This window comes from Herpailurus yagouaroundi, unplaced genomic scaffold (genome assembly GCF_014898765.1).
Source record: "Herpailurus yagouaroundi ecotype Mexico unplaced genomic scaffold, PumYag 205, whole genome shotgun sequence".
Lineage (NCBI taxonomy): Eukaryota > Metazoa > Chordata > Mammalia > Carnivora > Felidae > Herpailurus > Herpailurus yagouaroundi.
In genome coordinates this window covers 5516336-5538420 of record NW_024412436.1, presented here as the reverse complement: position 1 = coordinate 5538420, position 22085 = coordinate 5516336, and the positions used below count along the sequence as shown (strand labels likewise).

The following is a 22085-nucleotide window of genomic DNA, read 5'->3' as shown; positions in this document are numbered from 1 at the left end:
CAGGAAGGGAAGCTTTAGGTTTCTAAGCACTGATAACTGAAGTAGCTTAGAATAGAAGGCCCCCTGGCCCCCGTTACTGGGTCTGTAGCACAGCGTCAGCAGCCCACTGGCTGGGTGAGACTGGTTGCTGTGGGCAACCTTAGAGCCCAAAGGGAAGCAAGATTTGTACGGTCAGATTTGTTTGCGTTTTTGTTTAATTGAGGTGAAATGTATATAACATAAAATTAACCATGTAAGGTGAACAATTCATTGGCATTTAAGTACATTCACAGTTTGTGCAGCCACTGCCTCTGTCCAGTTCTGGAATAGTTTCATCGCCCCAAAGGGAAACCTTTACTCAGGAAGCAGCTGTCTGTTTTCTTCTCCCCGCCCCACCGCCCCTGGCAACCATCCATCTGTATTCTGTCTCTACAGATTTACCTATTCTGGATATTTCCTATGAATGGAATCCTATGCTGTGTGACCTTTTGTGTGTCTGGCTTCCTTCACTTAGCATCATGCTTCCGAGGCTCATTCATGTTGTAGCATGTATGATATTCACTCCCTTTTATGGCTGAGTAATATTCCACTGTATGTAGACACCACAGTTTGTTTATCCAGTCATCTGTTGATGGACGTTTGGGTTGTTTCTACTTTTTGGCTGTTGTGAGTAGTGCTGCTGTGAACATGCATGGACAGAGATTTGTTTGAGTACCTGTTTTCAGTTCTTTTGGGTATATTGCTAGCAGTGGAATTGATGGGTCACTATAATAATGCTGTGTTTAACTTTCTGAAGAACCGCCAAACTCTTTTCCACAGCGGCTGGACCATTTTACATTTCCACAGTCAGCGTGCAAAGATTCTAGTTTCTCCACATTCTTGCCAACACTTGTTTCCCGTGTTTTTTCCTCTTATGGGTATCCTAATGGGTTGAATAACGTACTTTTTTTTTTTAATGTACTTTTTTTTTAAGTTTATTTATTTTGAGAGAGAGAAAGAGGGAGCAAGGGAGGGGCAGAGAGAGAGGGAGAAGAGAGAATCCCAAGCAGGTTCTACATTGTCAGTGGAGGACCCGACGTGGGGCTCGAACCCACAAAACTGCGAGGTGACCTGAGCTGAAACCAAGAGTTGGACGCTTAACCAACTGAGCTACCCATGTGTCCAAATAATGTACTTTTAAAGTAGCAAACTGCACTCATTTTTCCTCAGGAAATAGTATTAGAAACGGAATCCTTTCTCTTTTTTCCAATTGTGTCTTTGTGTATCTCCCTCGATATCGTGGTCAGAATGTCTTATAGTAATGAGATGAACAGTGGCTAATATAAACTGTGTTTACATCTGAACCATTAGGTTTTCACTTTTCTTACCTTGGTGGTTCAGGCCTCACTGTAACCCCAGCCTACCTTTATGTCTGAATCTCCCCTTCTTCTTAGCCACGCTAGAACTCTCAAAGCACTTTGTACCTTTCTTTGAGCAAATACCGGGTTCTGCCTTTCTTTGTTTGAGGATGGTGACTCTATTCTTGTTTGTGTTGTACCTTCTACCATCTTTCTGTAGATAACTTCTTTGTGGTGCTTGTCTTTCACATTATAATAATTTTTCTTATCTGTCACCCATACCTAACTGTGAGCCCCATGTCGTTTCGGTGTATAACTTGTTTATCTTTGTAACCCAAGGACCTAATAGAATACCTAAGATTGTTCATTTGGATTCCTGGATGGTAAACTTTCGTATTACAGTGTCTTCTGCTTCTGGTAGGGAAACGTTGGATGTTCTCCTCCATCACATAGCCATTTCAGGTTAATTTCATCTCTTCCACTTTAAGGTTCAACCAAAATGTTGCCTCCAGGAAGTTTTCCCCAGCATTGCCTGTTCTCTCCTCCCTTCAAGTCCCCTTTCTGTGTTCTGGTCACACATACCCTGGTGTTGACCACCCTATCTGTTGTGGCAGTTGCCACAGTGTGTGTATCTTTGTATGAAACTGAAAGCACCGTGGTTACTGGTACACCCCCACCAGACTCCTTATGTCTTTTCCTCGTAATTTTTTCATTGCATTTATTCCTGTCTGGTGTTCAGTATTTTTCACTTTTATTGTCTCTTCCCCACACTGGAATGTAAGCTCTATGAAACCGTGGTTTCTGTCTCTCTTCTTTACTATTCTATCTCTTGCATCAAGAACAGTGTCTGCCACATAGATACTCAGTGTACTCAGTGAGTATTTCTTTAATGAATGAATTAATAGGCCTGAGAACTAATTAAGAGCAAGGACTGTGTTGTTTTCATCTTTATCTAACCTCAGTACTTGACACACCAATGCACAGTAAATGTTTGTTGAATGTAGCGTTTATTCTTCCAGCAGGATCTTTCTTCTACATGATATTCTTGGTTCTCTTTGGTTTTTGTTTATGCCTAAATAATTATAGCAAAACAGAAAATGCACATAAACAAAAACAGTAGTCTCACTGCAAACGGGAGATGATTCAGTCATAACTCTCGTGTGTATTGCCATAATGATAGGTTTATCCTATAAAGGTAAAACCGTTCATTTGAAAGGAAAAATTTCAGGGCGCCTGGGTGGCTCAATCGGTTAAGCATCCAACTTGATTTCAGCTCAGGCCATGATCTCATGGTTGAGAAGATGAAACCCCGTGTTGGGCTCTGCGCTGGCAGTGGGATTCTCTTTTGCTCTTTCTCTGCCCCTCCTCCGCTCATACTTTCTCTCAAAATAAATAAATAAACACTAAAGAAAGAAAGAAAGAAAGAAAGAAAGAAAGAGAAAAAGAAAAAGAAAGAAAAAGAAGAGAAAAGAAAGAAAGAAATTTCTTTCAAATTGTAGAGATGGACAACCTGATTGGTTAAGACTTAATGATTTTGGAAACAGCCAAATAATCCCTATATCTATATTCCAAAGTAGTCACTATTAGAATAGGTTAAAAATAATGAAGGTAGTATAGAGTTCTCAGATGGGCCAGATTTTTTTTTTTTAATGTTTTATTTATTTTTGAGAGAGAGCATGAGCAGGGGAGGGACAGAGAGAGAGAGAAACAGAGACAGAGACAGAGAATCCCAAGCAGGCTCTGCGTTGCCAGCACGAAACCCCATGTGGGGCTCAAACTCATGAACCAGGAGACCATGACTTGAGCCGAAATCAAGAGTCAGACGCTTAACCAACTGAGTCACCCAGGGGCCCCACAGATGGACCAGACTGTAAGAGGAGATCATGTACACTGCAAGTTAAATTAAGTTCCCCATGTAATTAGCCAATGATACTAAATGTTACTGGAAGCAAAGTAGCCTCAGCACAGGTATAGTATATTTAATGTAGCTTCCCTCTGTCCCCAACATTCTTAATTGCGGGGATGGGGGAAGGCAGCTGCCTATGACACTCTGCTTACAAGGAGGATCTTAATAGATCTGAGAATAAAGAGCATACCTTGCCCTTTTATATATTCGGGGTTTAGGTCTCCACGCACAGTAAATAATTTTTGATCCTCCTTTGAAATTAGAGAATACCTAAATATTTTCCAGCATTCCAGAAATTTCAGTTCTCTGTAACCCACTTCTTTCCGCTGATTTAATTCTGTTTTGTGATGTGAATGATTCTGATACTTGGTCTGAGCACCACAGTAACAAATCTATTTCTGTGCATTTAGCAAAAGAATCTGAGGCCATGGACATTAGAAAAAAGATTTTTTCTTTTTAAAGTATCATGGTTTCCTTTAGACATAGTTCTATCCTGGAGAGATTACAAAAATATCATATTCCTGTAAGTTTTAATTACTGGCCTTAAAGGGTTGATCTATTTGAATAATATTAATGTTATCTCTTCAGTAAGGATTAAGTGCCCTTAAGAAAAACTAGGTTGAATAGGCATTAAGTTTTGGGGAAATATTATAGCTAGATGGGCCCTTAAAGTCTTCCTAAAGAGTAGATTCCAGAAGCATGTTGAGGAATACCTGGCACTGTGCAGCATAGAGGAGATGTAGAGGACATCTGTGCTGGGGTCCTATTATGAGGGCGTCACCTCACCTTTCTCTCTGACTCCTCCTTCCTCCCCCCCGTTCTTCTCCTCCTGTCACCGTTCTTTATTCCCTACTAGGTTGTGTTCCTGTCCCATTTATGCATTTTAACATCAGTGTTCAGAGGGTGTAGATTTCCATGTTCATTTATGGAGAAACAACAATAGGAAGAGGGTAAATGAGTGAACCGTTCCCCTTACAAAAAAACAGATGTACTCTGCACAGGTTAAATAACGGAAGTCAGTCTCCTCTTAGAGATCACTTTGGAGAGGACATTGAGGGAAAAATGGAAAGGAAGCCTGTTTTAGGAAAAGTGAAAGTTGTTATCACTAGTTGTAATACTCTTGAGAGATAATGTGAAAAATAAAGATTAATGTAGCTACTATTGGCATTTTGATTTGTTTCCTGTTTTGAGTCCCCCCCCCCCCTTTTTGTTTCTGGCCAAAAGTTGTTTTTATTTAATGTGGTAATATTTTTCATAAGCTATAAAATTGGACTGATCCACTTAAAAATTTTATCTTATCCTAAAATAGGTATTACTGAAGCAACAAGCTGTGAAGTAGAAACCAAAGGCTTGCAGCACGTGGGTGGCTCAGTCGTTTAAGCCTCCAGCTCTTACGTTCGGCTCAGGTCATGTCTCATGGTTTGTGAGTTCGAGCCCCGCCTCGGGCTCTGTGCTGACTGTGCAAAGCCAGTTTAGGATTCTCTCTCTCCCTCTCTCTGTGCCCCTCCCTCTCTCGCTCACTCTCTCTCTCTCTCTCTCTCTCAAAATAAACTTAAAAAAAAAAAAAAAAAAAGAAAACCCAAAGGCTCAAATTTCTTATACCCTCATCATGTGCTATCTCCTTATGAGCGTGACCTTACTGCAGTTACTTGTTGGCCACTTGGTTAATATTCTTTGCTAATTAGTGTTGAATTGGACTCCTTGGTCACAGGATGGTCTAGTAGAAGGAACAATGAGAAGAGAGTCCAGGGATTCCGAATTTCAGTCTTGGCCTCAGTTACTATCCAGCTCAGTTATTTCAGTGGGAATAGTTCTGTGTATTTTTCTGTTTTTCTCATGTGTAAATTAAGGCGGTTGATTGATTCCTTTTGATGGTCCCTTTCAGTGTTGTCTTTTCCCAAATGCCACATAAATGGAATCATACAAGGTAGCTATTGAGTCTGGCTTCTTTCACTTAGTATCGTATGTTTGAGATTCATCCACATTGTTGTGTGTGCCGTAGCTCAGTTTTCTCCCTTCCCCACCCCAGAAAATGCTGGAGAAGTACCAAATGTGTTGCAGTAGTATATAGAAGGTACAGATTTCCGCTTTTGGGTTAGAGAGCTGGGAACCGTGAAAAGGTAGCGTTTGAGCTGCGCCCTCTTCTTAAAGGGCTTTGAAAGTCAGAAACCTGTGTGAAGCTGGGTAGCGTGAACTCTTCCTGAAGCAAGGAAGCCTTTGTTTTTGTATGTGATCCTTGAGTGCTGGTTGTGAAGAGAGAAACGAACTTCCGGGGAGATGAGGACTCCCGTTTCTTGAACTCCACATTTAGCGGGACCTTCACTGGAACCCGTGCTGGCCTTGGACTCAACCTCTGATGGATTCCCTGCCGCATCCCTTAACATTCCCAAACCTCTTCTCTTATCTAGAACCTTTCTACCTTGTTTCTGTTTTCCTGTTTTTATTTTCTGAAAATGCCTACCTTTGGACTACTGAGAAAAGTGTAGCTGTCTGATTTGAGCCCCACCACCTCCCTCTGCGTTACATGGTTCTAGGTCCATCTTCTCCTTTTCGTTCGCTTTTAAGAAATTCATTTCCATTATTGTGATCCTCCACTTTTCACTCTTAATTCTGTGTCTTCTCATTTCCTTCAAGTTCCTGCCTCATCTCTTCACCTCCTCTTGTTCTTGTATCTTCAGTGTATCCCTTCCCATAGAACCTTCCCTCAAAATCTCGAGGTATGTGTAGGTTTATCAGCCCACAGACTTCACCCTCCACCCTAGTCTCCACCCCTTTCAACTACTGTCCTCTCTCTCCCACCACTGCCAGACTTACTAAAGGAAGGACCCCTGCTCACCACTTTGGCTTCATTACCACCTGCTTTTTCCTTTGCTCCTTGCCATCTGGATGTGTCTCTGAAATTGCACTGCAACTGTTTTGTCACTGTGGGTGTTTTCCTGTTTTCACGTGAACGTAATACTCTTAGAATCCTGTACGTGAACATGTGTGTATAAACACTCCTGTGTCTACCCCTCTGGCCATGAAACAGACTGTTGCCATGTCCCAGGGGGCCGGCGTAGGTCCACCCTGGTCACAGTCGCTTCTTCTGTCACAGAGGGAACAATCATCCTGAATTCAGCATTATTGGTCACATTGCTTTTCTTTCCACATTTTTTGCCTCTGTATTTACTTCCTCAAATAACACTTAGATTCACCTGTCCCCACTACATAAATCGAATCATACTATGTTCTGACTGGTTTCTTTTGTTCAACATTATGTTTTGGAGATTCATCCAAGTTAGTACATATGTCTATAATTCATTTTCACTGGATATAATATCCCATTATATGAGTACATCACCAGTTTTCTATCCGTTTTATTAGTGATGGACATTTGGGTTGTTTTAGGCTTTTGCTATTCCAGACATTACTGCCATAAGATAATTTTGTACTTATCTCTTGATGCATATGCACGAAAGGCACCAGAGTTTCCTTAGTAGTGTAATTGCTGAACTTATTCCAGTACTGAACTTATTCCAGAACTTAGTACTGCCAGCAGTGTTTTTTCCTTTTTTTTTTTTAAATTCATTTATTTAAATTCACGTCAGTTAACATACAGTGTAGTATTGATTTCAGGAGTAGAACCCAGCAGAGCACCCAGTGCTCTCCATAATGCCCATCACCCATTTAGCCTGTCTCCCCTCCAGCAACCCGCAGTTTGTTCAGAGTCTCTTATGGTTTGCCGCCAGTTTTCCAAAGCAATTTGTACTGGTTTATATTGCTGCCAACAGAGAATAAGAATTTGTCTCACCAAAACTTGACATTAACCACCGTTGTAATTTTAGCCAATTTAGTGGGTGTAAAGTGGTATTGTATTTGGATTTTAATTTGCATTTACCTAGTTTCCAAGGAGGCCAAACACCTTTTCTAGTGTTTGTGCACCATCTATGTTTCTTCTTTTGTGAAATTCCTATTCATTTGTTTTTTGCCCATTTTTTTCTATTGGGTTGACTTTTTTAATTGATTCATATGAGTCCTTTGTGTGTTCTGAATACTAATCCTTTGTTTGTATGTATTACAAATATTTTTTTCCTTGTCGTTCTCTTTATGTAGTCCTTTGATGGAACAGAGCTTTCAGTTTTGAAGTAAACTTATGTCTTCATTTTTGGAGTCTCGATAAACAAATCCTTCCTTTTCTCTAGGTTATGACGATATACTCTTAGTTTGTCTTCTGAAAAGGTACTAGTTTTGTACTTCACATTTAAGCCTTTAATCCTTCTGAAGATATCTTTTTTTTTCTTGCTTGCTTGCTTTTTTTCTTCTTTATCTCTTTTGTATGGTGTGAATTGATCTAATTTCATTTTTTTCCCAAATGGATACCCAGTTACCCTTCTATTGAAAACTCCGTCCTTTACTCCATGACGAGCAGCACTCCCTGTCATGTATCAAGTGTCTAAAGATACGTGTGGCTCTGTTTCCAGATTCTGCTCTGGCCTGCTCGTCCTGCACAACTGCTGCACTGTTCTAATTATTGTCATTCTGTGATAACTCGTAATGTCTCAAAGAATACAGGTCCTTCCACTTTTTTTTTTTTTTTAAAGCATCTTGACCCTTTGCCCTTCTACTTAAATTTTAGAATCATGGAGCATCTGGATGGCTCAGTCAGAAGAGCATGGGATTCTTAATCTCCAGGTTGTGAGTTCAAGCCCCACGTTGGGTGTAGCGATGACTAAAAAAAATAAACTTTAAAATTAATCAGTTAATTAATTAATTTTAGGATCAGTCTGTCAATCACACACACACACACACACACACACACACACACACACCCCAACCCCGAGAAGGAGAATGAAGGAAAAAGAGAAAGAAAATAACTTGTTGAGGGGCACCTGGGTGGCTCAGTCGGTTAGGCATCCAACTCTTGATTTCAGCTCAGGTCATGATCTCAATGGTTCATGAGTTTTAGCCTCATATCAGGCTTTGTAGTGACAGTGTGGAGCTTGCTTGGGATTCTCTGTCTCCTTCTCTCTCTCTCTGCTACCCCCCACCCCCACGCACGCTCGCGAAGAAAAAAGAAAACGGAAAAAAAAAAAAAAAAAAAAAACTGGGGCGCCTGGGTGGCGCAGTCGGTTAAGCGTCCGACTTCAGCCAGGTCACGATCTCGCGGTCCATGAGTTCGAGCCCCGCGTCAGGCTCTGGGCTGACGGCTCGGAGCCTGGAGCCTGTTTCCGATTCTGTGTCTCCCTCTCTCTCTGCCCCTCCCCCGTTCATGCTCTGTCTCTCTCTGTCCCAAAAATAAATAAACGTTGAAAAAAAAAAATTAAAAAAAAAAAAAACTTGTTGAGATTTTCATATGAAATTGCTTTGATTCCATAGATCAGTTTGGAATGGACTAATATCTTTACTGTGTTGAGGCTTCTAGTAAATGAGCATTTATTTATGCCCTCTTTATAATTTTTAAATAAAGTTTTACAGTTTTCTACTGATTAGGACTTGCTATAGTTTGATAGATTTATTCCCAGAATTGTGTATTTTTGGAAGCGTTAAAATTAGTAAGAAATGTTTTCTTTTGGTGTATGAAAGCAGTTTTAAAATAGATTTTGTGTGCTGTAGCCTTATTAAACTCTCTTATTCTAGAAATAGATCATTAGATTCCTTAGGATACTCTATTTACATTATCAAATCATCCGAAAAGACCATTTTATTTCTTTTTTCCAACTTCTGTATTTTCTTTTCTTGCCTTGTTTTGTTGGCTGAGCCTTCCAGTAGCTGGCACACTTATCTTGTTCTTAATCTTAAAGGGAGTGCTTTTTACTCTTTATAAGGGTTAAGGAAGTTTCTTTCTATTCTTATGCGTAGAATTTTTATCATAAGTGGATGTTGAATTTTTCTAATTCAGTTAGAAAATTTCTAATTGCAAATTGAAAAGGCTTTTCTTTATTCTTTGAGATGATTATGTTTTCCCCTTTTAATGAATGTGGTGAATCCCATTAATTGATTTTTAAAAAGTGTTTATTTTATTCATTTATTTTTAAACTTCTTTTTAATTTTTTTTTTAATGTTTATTTTTGAGAGAGAGAGAGACAGAGACAGAGACAGAGTGTGAGTGGGTGAGGGGCAGAGAGAGAGGGAGACACAGAAATCTGAAGCAGGCTCTAGGCTCCGAGCTGTCAGCACAGAGCCCGATGTGGGGCTCAAACTCACGAACTGTGAGATCATGACCTGAGCTGAAATCAAGAGTCAGACGCTTAACTGACCAAGCACCCCACATTTTTTTTAACCCCAAACTAACCCTGCATTCCTGGAATAAATCCACTGTAGTCTTTTTAAAATTTAATCTTTATTTGAAGCAGGCTCCACATACAATGTGGGGCTTGAACTCGTGACCCTGAGATCAAGAGTCTCATGCTCTGCTGACTGAGCCAGCCAGGCACCCCCAGTCCATTGTAGTCTTAATATTTTACCTTATTAGATTATTTTTGCTAGTACTATTTAGGATACTTTTTTATATGTTTGTGAGTAAAACGGGCATGTATTTTTTTCTTTTCCTTTTTACACTCCTCTTTGTCAGGTTTTGGTATTGAGATTCTGCTGGCCTCATAAAGTGAGTTAGGAATTGTTTACTTTTTCCCCCTACTCTGAAAAAGTTGTGAAATACTGGAATTATTTTTCCTTTGGATTTCTGGAAGCAAGCAGAGTGAAATTGTTTTCATTTTTCCTTTGGGGAAGATTTTTACTGACAAATTAAATGTATTCAAATACTACGGGACCCTTTAGATTTTCTGTTTTCTTCTTGAGTCGGTCTTGGTAAGTTATATTTTCTAGAGAGTAATCCATTTTTACGTTTTACTTTCATTGGCATGAATTTTATTGGTTCATGATAATCCTCTTTTATAGTATCTGCGGCATTTTTTTATTGTGTCCTTCTTTCTGTTATCCTTAAATCATTTGTTCCTTCTCTTTTATTTTTTTATTCCATCATACCAGAAGTTTATAATCTATACGGTTCTTTTGAAAGAACCAAGTTGGTGTTTCTATTATGTGGGGTTTTTTTTCCCTCTTTGATTATTGTTGGTCTTTCCTTTATTCCCTTTTATCTATTATCTTTGGTTTAATTTCTTAGTATTTGCTCTTTTTCTGTACCATTTGACAGCAGTAAACTACCCTGTCCTTGTAGCTTGCTTTGGCTACAAGGCTCCTGAGGCACCCTAGTCCTAAGGGATTTTTTTTTCTGTATTCTAACTGCTTAATCTTTGTCTTTACATTTCCTAATGTAGGTGCCCTCTTCAGGCTTCTTTGCTCTACATCCACTCTTAGTTGGTTGACACTTTTACTCTTCAGATTTCACCTGTCACTTCCCTGTGAATGATATAAGCAGGGGACCCTGTCCTTGTCTGGGCTCTTCCACTAACTAGCTGTGACATTTTGAATAATTCACTTAAGATTCCTTAATCTGTTTGTTCCAGTAAAATAAGGAGGTTGGATTCAAGATCTCCAAGGTTCACCTCAGTAACACTGCTCCGGTGGCAACTTTATAGAGTCTTTACCTCTGGCCTCTGTCATTTCTAAATGCCTTCTGGGTCACTTTTCTTACGTTGTTTTGGGGTTTCTCAAACTCTGTATATCTGATGTTAATCTTCTTACACAATTCACCTTCTCTCCCAAGCTGTTAATACCCCCAGTTCCTTATTTATGTTCCTGTTTTCTCTGGCACACATTTGGTTTGACTCCCAACATCCTGTCTCCCTGTACCGTCTTCATACTCAAGTCTGACGTGTGTGTGTGTGTGTGTGTGTGTGTGTGTGTGTGTGTGTGTGTGTGTGTTCTTTCTTCTTTCCTTTTAGCCCAGGTTAGGTCTTTATGTTTTACAAGAATGATTTCCCCGTGATACCTCCTTTCTTCCATCCCTTACCTTATAGGGGAGCCTCAGAGTTTTACTTAAAAAAAATACCTGCTTTTGCATCTTAAATCTCTATTTATCTGAATTGAATTTATCTCTGTTTAATTGAATTGTCTAAGAATGTCCTTTCACTTTGCTGGCTTTAGATACCATGCCTTTATGCGTCCCCCCCCAAGAGGCAGAGACAGGGCACCTAAATAGTATTACTTATTTGGTAATAAGTAATATGGCAGGCTCTGTACCAAAGATAGAAATCCGTCAATCGTGTGTTATAGTGCTTTTTGATTCACAAGCTTCTCATTTTTGTGGGAACTTGCAAGTGGAACCAGTGTATAGAATTTTTAGGATCTCCATGAGAGTGAAATATTTGGTTCTGGAAGACTTCCTGTATTGGCGATGTGTTAATTAACCGCTTGTCTCTGTTTTTCAAAATCTCATCTTCTTTCAGTCTAATGCATTTATGTAATATATATTGAGCATTAATGATTTTCTGCATGGAGATGGAGACCAGTGGCTAATGACAAAATGTGCAACTTTCAAATCATGAAACTTCTGTATGTGGCTCATGAAGGTGACCCTAATTAATTACTTTAAGTTTTATTTCACACTAGTTTCTCACTACTTGACACAAGTATGTACCCTTTTAACTTGATTAAAGGTTTATGTCTAGGTAGTTCTTTAATTTACTATTTATGGGAAACTTTAGGAAAAAACCATAAGAGAACGATACACTATGAGGGTTTAAGCAGGTGGAAATATATGGACACTCCTTTTATAATTATCTCACGGAAACCTTAAATAGGTCTTTTGAGTCATGTGATCTACCTCATTATTCTTATTAAAGTGATTCGTGTGCTAGAAATGAGAGTATATAGAGGCAGAAGTTAGTAGCCGTTTAGAAATACTACTTTAATGTTCTGCCTCGTACTGTCCCAACAGGTGTCAACAGGTGTGCTCCATGTGTGCACACACAGGAGTGAGGACGGGCAGATGGGTTGTTTGAGTGGTAGGAAATGGCAAGTCAGTACCACCTTCATGTGCCTCAGTGATTCTTGCAGGTTCCTGGAGTCTGTTATATTTTGTTGAGTACAAAGAATTCTGGTTATTTGTAAATAATACCTGGATATTGTAGTTTGAAAACCATGTATTATATCCTTAAAAAATATTTGAGTATTAGGATGATATGTCTTTCCATAAATTAGTCCGTCCTCTTCTAACATCTGATTGCAGCATCGGTGGTTAAAAAGCACAGGATGACATTTAGAAGATGATAGTTACAGCAGAGGTCTTGCTAATTAAATATGTGCAGCAGTTTATACTTTGGAGATGAAGAAATTATTAAAAATGTTCTGCAAATGGTTGTTTTCGCCATGAGATTGTCATGTAGTAAAAGCATAAGTTAAGAATAAATCATCTTGCAAAGTCACCGGTGGGTTTCTTCTGTCCATGCCAAATATGGAGAATTGGGGACCAGAAGAGCACTTCAGTCCCTCTTTAGAAGTCTGTCTTCTACCATTCTTCCCAACAGTGAGAGTGACAATAATCTCTTCCTTATAAGTGCCGTGTTTATTCTGACCCCAAACACTACATTCACTTCCATATTCTCTAACACTGTGTTTATGGCTGGGATTCATTTTTTATATTTTAGTTTCTGTTTCTTATGCTTAGTGTTCATTTATTTGTCCCGCCGCCCTCCCTTTAGTAGAGAAATCATTTTACTGTATGTCCTTTTTCTTTTAAATCCCTCTCGTCCTTGGAGGTACTTAGGAAAGTGCTTCCACAAAACTGATGACTGATCAGTGCTGGTGACTGAAGGCTAGTGCTTTATTTCAGTTGAGTTTGTTTTTAATAGTTACATTATCGTGCTTGCTTTCCAGGCACACAAACCAATGGTCTGGACTTTCAGAAGCAGCCCGTGCCTGTTGGGGGAGCAATCTCAACGGCCCAGGCCCAGGCTTTTCTGGGACATCTCCATCAGGTAGGATGCTCTGCTCAACCATCAGGGAGGGTAACAAGTGGAGGCATGAAATGCGAGGGCCTGGGGAAGTTACTTCAGTGTGTGGGACTTTTTACATTGATTAAAGCCTGTGCTAATCACACCTAATTGTGTCCTTCTGAATGGTTCGGCTGGAATCCTGTAGCTTAATTGACTATATAGCTATTGACCCCGCAGCTGTGTGAAAAAAAGGAATTCTTTGTTATGAATGGAATGTATATAACAACGGGGTTACTGTTTTTGTCCCTGTGGGTCTGTGATGGCTCACTGAAGGTAGTAAATTACAAAGTCATCCAAAAGGATGTAGTCACCATTGCCTGAGACCTGCTGAGTAAGGCTCTCCGTTCAGAATATGTCTTCATAAAATGTATCTTCATATGTCTTCTGAGCTCATAAAATATGTTTTTAGACTACCTACGCTTTATATAAAAGAAGCTCCTGTGATTGAAACAGGTGAAATTTTAGAAAGGTCCTCTAAAGCCTATTTATTCTATAAATTCAAAGGGATGGTGTGCAGGCAGCCATTAGCATCTTCTATTAGAGGGAGGCCCTAGTTGACAGACTTTGGTCAGGTGCATAGGTTTGTGTTTCTGAAAGTAGAGAAACTTCCACATGAAGCTTCTGGATAAAATATTAAGATGATTTAGCATCTAAAATAATTTAAGAATATATTGTAGAAAAACAAAAACGTTATTTTCATGTTGATTTTTTTTTTTTCCCCTAAAAACATATTGTAGCCTCCAACAAGTTTTCTGGTTTCTTAGAGGGATAGCATTTCTGATAGTTTATGTGGCTTATATTAAGTGTCTATCTGGCATAAATTTGTGACGGTCCAAATGTATTTAAAAAAATCCCTGAAGGTACATAGATGATATGCAGTCTTTTCTCCATTGGATCCAAATTCCAAGATGAGTACAACTCCTGCCTCAGCCACAAGGCCTCCAGCTCAGAATCCTTGAACCTTCAATATGCCCCATACCAAAGGACTTTAAATCAAGGAATTTTAGGGGCGCCCGGGTGGCTCAGTCATTTAAGCATCTGACTTCGGCTCAGGTCGTGATCTCATGGTTCGTGAGTTCGAGCCCCGTGTCGGGCTCTGTGCTGACAGCTCAGAGCCTGGAGCCTGCTTCGGATTCCGTGTCTCTCCCTCTCTGTCTGCCCCTCCCCCACTCATACTCTGTTTCTCTCTTTCTGTAAAATAAATAAACAGTTTTTAAAAAATTATAAACAAAGGGCAGCAATCCATTCATTTTAGCTCTGAACTCTATATGAGCTCCATACCAACACTTATACTTAACTTCAGGAAACCTTGAAGTTATATGATATATCGAAAGTGGAACTCATTGTCTTCCTGTCAGTGACACTACCATTTTTTTCCGTCTCTCAGATTTGAACCCTGGAATAATTCGTGACTTCTTTCTTTATCTATATCCAGTCAGTTGCCAGGATCTTATGTAGTAGCACTGTCTCTCGTGTTTCCTAGTTTTTGTGCTGACTGCTGCCATTCTGATTTACACTTCATTTATTCTACTCTAACTTCTATTCTTTTTCCCCATACATAGTCTTTCTTTATTTTCAGGACATTGACATTTTTGAAGAGTACAAACTAGTCCTTCTATAGTGTTGCTCGGTTTGGGTTTGGGGAGGAGTACAACATAAGTAGTATTGTGTTCTTGGTGGATTATACCAGAAGGCACGTGTGTCCTTAGTGGTGACTTTTCCTTTTGTAATTAATAAGTATCAGCGGAGAGATGGTTGAGAATATGTAAATATCATGTTATTCCCCACCTCTCACCCATTAGAGCATCCATTGATGACACTCGCCAGAATCAGGTATTAACGTGGCTGCCAAACAATGTCCCTTATTCTAACATAACCATGGTTTTTTAACTTTCTGAATGCATGAAATGTTGTGACAGACTTTCATGTGTGGATTATAGGACAGACTCTTTATTTCAGCCAGCAGTTTTGAGTTGTGACTATAAATGTTCTAAGGACTTGACTGTATAGGTGTTGTGTGTGTGTATGTATACGCACGCACACACGCGCACACATGTATATGTAAGGTTTTCACTCTGGTATATACTTGAAAATTTTGAAATTAGAATGAGTAGGTAATTCTGATTGTTTATAATGATAAAAATAATGTATGTAAGTAGCTTGTTCCCATGTGTTCTTTATATAATGGATGAATTAAGCTTTTAGAATCTAAGCGTCCAATGATTACAAACAGGATAAGGAGTGTCTAATACAAGAGTGGCACGCCTGATGACGCTTAGTGTGGGAAAACATGTTCAGAAAAGAACTGGTAACAGCATCTTCTGGTAGGAGGTGGAGGAACCGTGAGCTTGTCCATAAAGTTTTACCTCTGTAAGATAGACCTCTTTGTGTTCTTAGTTCTAACTCAGTGACGGGCACTTAGTAGAGATTCTTGAAATACTTGCTGATGTCAACCTCGAATGATGGATGTCAATAGTATCGTACTAGAACTTTACCTCACTACTTTACTTTCAGGTCCAGCTCGCTGGAACAAGTTTACAGGCTGCTGCTCAGTCTTTAAATGTACAGGTAAGCTGGGTTTCAGGATTATGGATCAGTTTTACTATTTTTCCCATTTTTTTTCTGACTTTTTTGTAACGAGCATGCAATAATTTTATAATAGGAAACACTTAGGAGTATTACCTTTTGTTATTACCTAATGTCTTTAAGATGCAAATACTGACAATCATTGACAACACGTTCATAAAAATCCAGTTTATGTTATACTACTGTGAATGACAAAAGGTGAACAAGAGAAGTCTACTTGCAGAGATGGATGTGTAAGTTTATTTAATTTTTATCTGGGGGAGCATACGTGAGTGTAGGAAGCTGTTTCTGAGTTTTACAGTGATAACACATACCTAAACACAAAGCCAAATAATTTGTAAATCCCTTTTTGTTTCCAGATGCCTTTTTGTGGTTTTATAGTGTAGAGGAAAGAGCACTGGGCTGAGGTACAGAGGTTTTTAGTGTGCATTCTAGCTCTGCCACTAACTAGCTGTATGACCTTTGGCGAGTCACTTAACATCCTGGGGTTCCTTTTTTTTACACTTGTTTAAGTGGGGAAGTTTTTAGAAGCTTGCCAGGGTCCCTCTCTGCTCTAAAGTGCTGTGCTTCTAAGGTTCGTAACTAAGCCTGGTGTAGTTATTGACGGGCCGCGTCGGATCAAAATTTTAAAAACGAAGGTTAAGTCTGGCTACTTTGCTGATGCACAAATCATGTGGTAAAACGTGCAAAGTTCAGTTATTATACGTTACTCCGTAATTCAGTCAATCTGCTGCTTCCTTTCGTTATAGTGTTTAGGTAGCTGACAGTCAAGAGGGGAAAGCCATATTCTAAAAGATTGATTTCAGTGTTGCTAATGACTAAAGACCTTGGGTTGAGCGTTCCGGGAACCCAATGGAATATGGACCTGGTAACACATGGAAGCAAGAAGAGAAAAGAAAAGGAGATAATGTGACCTTCCTTTCTGAGGGAGAGGAGGCAGAAAATTGCCTCGGTTGCCATGGTAAACTTTCATCCCTTGGAGAGATGTTGGCAAACAGGCTGTATCTCCAGTGCGGCATGTTTACAGTCCTGCACTGTAATTATCTCCCAATGACTGGCAGAATTAATCAGAGCCTTTATGTTAATTAGCCTTGCTGTAGTCCCCAAAACAGGTGGTAGGAAATATGCAAATCTATGCAGAATTTTAATGCTCGCATAGCCAGTTTTAATTACCATAAAATTTCCTCTTAGTGTCCCTTTTAGGAGTGTGTTCTCTTTCCCTCTTGACTGTAGCGTTTCCCCCCCAAACTTGTGTGTTACTTGATGAGAGATGCTGAATTTGCAGTTATTTTAGATATTAGATCCAAAGTTCCGTGGGTCAAGTTGTCAGCTCCGAGATGGTACATGAGGGGGTTTCAGGCTGACCACCAAATACATCTCAGGATGCAGGGGTGGAGGGTCTAATGTAGAGATGGATTGAGAATGTGCTTTCCCTTAGTCCGTATTTCTGAAGTTGAGATCTGGGTTTCCGAAAAATTCTGTTGATTTGTGGAGGACCAAATTTTTTTTTTCTTAAAAGTTGTTAAGTGCAGCCTTGCTGGCATTGGAACGAGAAGTCTATACCAGCAACTTGTATTGTGGGTAATTTTTACATTTTATTTTTCTACTTTCATGTGTTCCGTATTTGATCATTTCTTTCTTTTATAGTTAGGAAACGACAAATAAGAAATGTGATTTTTTTTTTTAAAGGGAGAAAAAGTCTAAAAATTTCCTATATTAAAATCAGGAAAATACAAAGATTAGTAAGAAAGGAAAAGAATGAAACCAGAAAACTCATGACTAGATAAATCCATGTTGTAAACAAGTCTTAAAATATGGAGTTATAAGTAGTATTTTTTAATCAGTTACTTGAAATCTCTTATCCCCCCTTCCCTCCCAGTCTAAATCTAATGAAGAATCGGGGGATTCACAGCAGCCAAGCCAGCCTTCCCAGCAGCCTTCAGTGCAGGCAGCCATCCCCCAGACCCAGCTGATGCTGGCTGGAGGACAGATAACTGGGGTAAGTTTTCACTGAGAGAATTACAATAAACTTTCTTTGTGTCAGAACTGCCACGGGCCAATATCTGATTAGAACCGTTTGCTGTAGCACACAAGTGACGTGGTTATGCCTGGCGCTGTTTTCTTCAAAGAGTTTGCTACGCCGTAGGCAGCTCCTTAAAAGGAATTATCTTTGTCATAAGTTTTCGGGGTATCCTTTCTTACTTTTGCAGATGCTCTCGATAAACTAGAGACTTTTTTAAACCCACGTTTCACCTGTTGCTTCATCATGCAGTGGAGTCATCCTCTGATTGAGATCATTATATTGATGAGATTATAGTCGTCAGTTTGGAGTTACTTTATCGCTGCAGAGTAGAAGTTAAAGAGTGGGTTAGTACCTACACAAGAAAAATATTTTCTTTAAATTACTGTGTCATGTTCTAAAATGAAACCTCTGGTCTCGTATCCTGGCTCTACAGTTTACTGTGTGAACTCATTACTTCATCTCCCTGTGCCTCAGTTTTCCTTCAGTTAAATGGAGCTGTTGTCTATGTGAGATGCTCACGATATTGTTATATAGATAAAGAATAACAGTGTTTGTAAAAAAAAGAACAGTGCTTGGCATGTAAGTCAATAAATGTCTTTTATTTTTATTGGTAATAGATCGGCCTTTGTGAATACATTAAACTTTTAATTTTTCAGCCGTCTGTGCTCTAAGACACCAGAAGTATTTTCCCAGTGCTGAACATTTGTCTGTTAAGTTATTTTGCGGGTAGAAAGGCTAGGAGACTGGTAAGGAAGAGTTGTTGTTCAATTCACATCACATCAACTCACGCAATTTTTTACTTCCTTTCTTTTAGTTAAGTATGTTTTAGAAGTTGCAGAATGGTCTTAAATATCTCCTCGATGGAGATTAATATGTTTATTATGTAAAATATTTGTAAACATGTGTATCTTGACAGCTGTTAAGTTTTTGAATGGTTTCATTTTGATTCTTATGTCTCTGATGTACAAATTGTATTGGACCCTTTTAGAAGGAGGGTTGTGCCACTAAGTGAATGTACACGTGCTTAATATATGTCAGGGTGGGATGCCTTGCTGGCTCAGTCGCTAGAGTATGCAACTCTTGATCTTGGGATTGTGAGTTGGAGCCCCGTGATGGGTTTAGAGATTACAAAAATAAACTAAATACAATACATACATACATAAAAGCTTAAAAAAATAAAGTATATATTCCAGGCTTCCTTCTTGTCTGATCAGAACATGCCACCAAAAGGAAGGCTGAACACACTTATTACTTTGTGTCTGAACTAAGTTGCATTATGAAAGCAAGTTTTAATCTGCTCTAAATACATTTCCTGTTTTACTGTTTGGGTCTGTTTCGGGTGATTAGTGTCTATAATAGTAAGAGACCCTTGGGATTCCAGGTTCGTGTGGCTGGAGCTTCTATTAAACCTGGGCTTTAGGATTCATTTGCATGTAAAGAGAGCCGCTGTCCCCACTGTCACCACCTGTTTCACGGAGATAATGTGTTGGAAAGGGGATATAAAGTTGTAGAGACCCAGTGCTTTCAATAACAGAAAGGACTGTGTTGGGGAGGGGCTGTAGGGAGACTTGGACAAGAAACAAATGGAGCTCATATTCTTTAGTCATATCTTAGGACATAATGGAAATGATGGAATATGGCAGAGATTCATGCTAATGGGAAGCAGCTGGGCCTTATCAGTTCTTTCCGCGGTCAGATCCAGCATCCTTGTTCCTCATTCATCTGACTAATCACTTGCTGTTCTGTTGGGTGTAAATTTCTTTTCATATCCTGTCAGCGTGGATTCTTTTTCTTTTCTTGCTTACTAGTTAATTACTTTTTTTTGCCTGAACCCTCGAGCCCTGGACACGTTTGAATGATTGTTTAAGTCCAGAGTGAGGACCACCATTCTAATTTAAATGTTCCGCCAGCAATGGCAGCTCGATTGCTGATCAGCGTTTCAGCTTCGAGCTGACCGTGCGGAGGCGGGTGGCTAAGGTCTCATAGCCCTTGAGTTACCTACCGCAAAGCAGTCGGCTTGCGTTAGGGGCCCTTCTCCCGCAGACCGTTCCAAACGTCTGTTCTCATTTTGTTCAGCTTACCTTGACGCCGGCCCAGCAACAGTTACTGCTACAGCAGGCGCAGGCGCAGGCACAGCTGCTGGCCGCCGCGGTCCAACAGCACTCCGCCAGCCAACAGCACAGCGCCGCCGGGGCCACCATCTCAGCCTCCGCCGCCACGCCCATGACGCAGATCCCCCTGTCGCAGCCCATCCAGATCTCCCAGGTGAGTCTCCCTTTGGGCAGGGGCGGGAAGTGAGGAATCAAGCGGCGGGTCTTCTTTAGTACGGAATCCACTTTCTGATCGTCGGCGTGGCCCCTCAAAAGGCCCGAGGAGCGCGAGAGCAGGGAAGTGCGCCGTCGCCTTCCTTACCGCTGAACTAGAAGTAATACGTTTGTTTGCTTGTTTGAATTGATATTATAAACACGTAACTGATTATTTGAGTAACTGTTTACATTAAGTGACAATTCTCGAATAATTAGTTGGCATATTTCTGAAGCAGGGGATTACTGTATTTATTTTAATTAGCTAATTATGGCAGGCATGGGTTCTTTCATGTGCTCCGCAGTGAATATTGCCACTCATGTGTGAGAGAGACGGCCCGTCCTCTCCCTGCTACGGAGCGATTAACTCTGTGCAGAGCTGTATTCGGATGTGGTTTGGCTCCAGTGTTCACACTTCAGGGCAGAGTATCCAGAGATAATAAAAAGTTACTTGAGAGGCATAGAGGGTACTGCCTGGGAAGAAAGGTAAATGAAGTCCTTCGTCCCCAGGAGAGGGAAAAAGTCCAAGTATTGGTATCAGTAAGTTCTGTGAAGAGTTCTTATGAGTCTAGCGCTAGACAATTATCTTTATCCCCCCAGAGAAGACTCAGAAGCAGACTTGCATTGTAGCTAGAGCTTGACTAGGACATTTAAAAGAGCCAGGTAACTATATAAAGCGAAGAATAGGTATCCGACTAATCTTTATGACTATAATATACAAGCTTTTTCAAGATAATGTCTTAATTGTGGCCACTTTCTTCATCACCAAATACGTTCTTAACGTATAAGCTTTGAGACCCTATGTTGACATTATTCTACTAAGATAATGTGTGTGAAACCACGTTGAAAATTATAAAACACTAGACCGGTGTAATCAAGTTTGGTATGTTATGGATTAGGTTTTTATATGGATAACTATTTTTAGGTATTTTTACACGTATTTCTCAGTCGAGTTAGACTGGTACCAAATTAAGGTGGGTTTTTTGGTTTTTTTTTGTTTTTGTTTTGTTTTGTTTTGTTTTGTTTTGTTTGAGAGCGAGAGAGAGTGCGAGCAGGGGAGGGGCAGAGAGAGGGGGAGACACAGAATCTGAGGCAGGCTCCAGGCTCTGAGTTGTCAGCATAGATCTCGACTCGGGGCTCAAACTCATAAACTGCAAGGTCGTGACCTGAGCCAAAGTCAGACGATTAACCAACTGAGCCACCCAGGCGCCCCTAGACTGCTGCCAAATGTAATGAATCATTATAGATACTTTAATTTATCGATGCAGTTTCAGACACAGCACTCTCCATTTTTATGTAAGAGAAAGATGAGTTGAATATTTAAAACCCCAACGTACTCTTTGCTCACTTGATTTTTAAAACCCACATTGATCCTTCCAGGCTAAAAACACTCAACTGTAACCATTTGTTCTGAGGGAATTTGAAGTAACTATCGAAAACTAGCTTTGACACGAGTCCTGACACGGTGGATACGGGCAGAGGTAGCAAGTCCTTACCGTGGCTCCAGGTTTCTTCGCACGCTCTGTGACCATACCCAGAGCACACCCTGTTTAAAAAGGACGGAAGAATGTAGAATATTGACTCTTCTTTATGTGGATGACACAGTTCATCTCCTGGGAACCTTATGAGCCAGCGAGTTTTCGTTTCAGGATCTCCAATCCGTGTTTTCGTTCTGATTCTCTAGGATCTGCAGCAACTGCAGCAGCTTCAGCAGCAGAATCTCAACCTGCAGCAGTTTGTGTTGGTCCATCCAACCACCAACTTGCAGCCAGCGCAGTTTATCATCTCACAGACGCCCCAGGGCCAGCAGGGTAAGCTCCTCCTCAGCACCCGTCAGCAGCGCACGAGGCTGTCCGCTTCTGCGCCACACACACCGACTGCTGTCATTTTAACGTTTGGATTAAATCTGACTGTAAACTCAGTATTCGTGTTAAGAAAAATATATTTTTTAGGGGCGCCTGGCGGCTCTGTCGGTTAAGCGTCTGACTTCGGCTCAGGTCATGATCTCACGGTTTGTGGGTTCGAGCCCCGCATCGGGCTCTCTGCTGTCAGCGCAGGCCCTGCTTGGGATTCTCT

General features: G+C 40.2%; 1 protein-coding gene across 2 annotated transcripts in view; it reads left to right on the top strand.

The window, feature by feature from the left end:
* Positions 1-22085, top strand: part of POU2F1 (POU class 2 homeobox 1) — a 91306-nt gene that overhangs the window by 31562 nt on the left and 37659 nt on the right. For both annotated transcript variants that reach the window (XM_040451773.1, XM_040451772.1), the window contains exons 3-7: positions 12979-13079; positions 15612-15665; positions 17563-17682; positions 19783-19971; positions 21694-21820. In XM_040451773.1, the coding sequence (XP_040307707.1) occupies positions 12979-13079; positions 15612-15665; positions 17563-17682; positions 19783-19971; positions 21694-21820 (591 nt within the window). The remainder of the gene's footprint in view (positions 1-12978; positions 13080-15611; positions 15666-17562; positions 17683-19782; positions 19972-21693; positions 21821-22085) is intronic.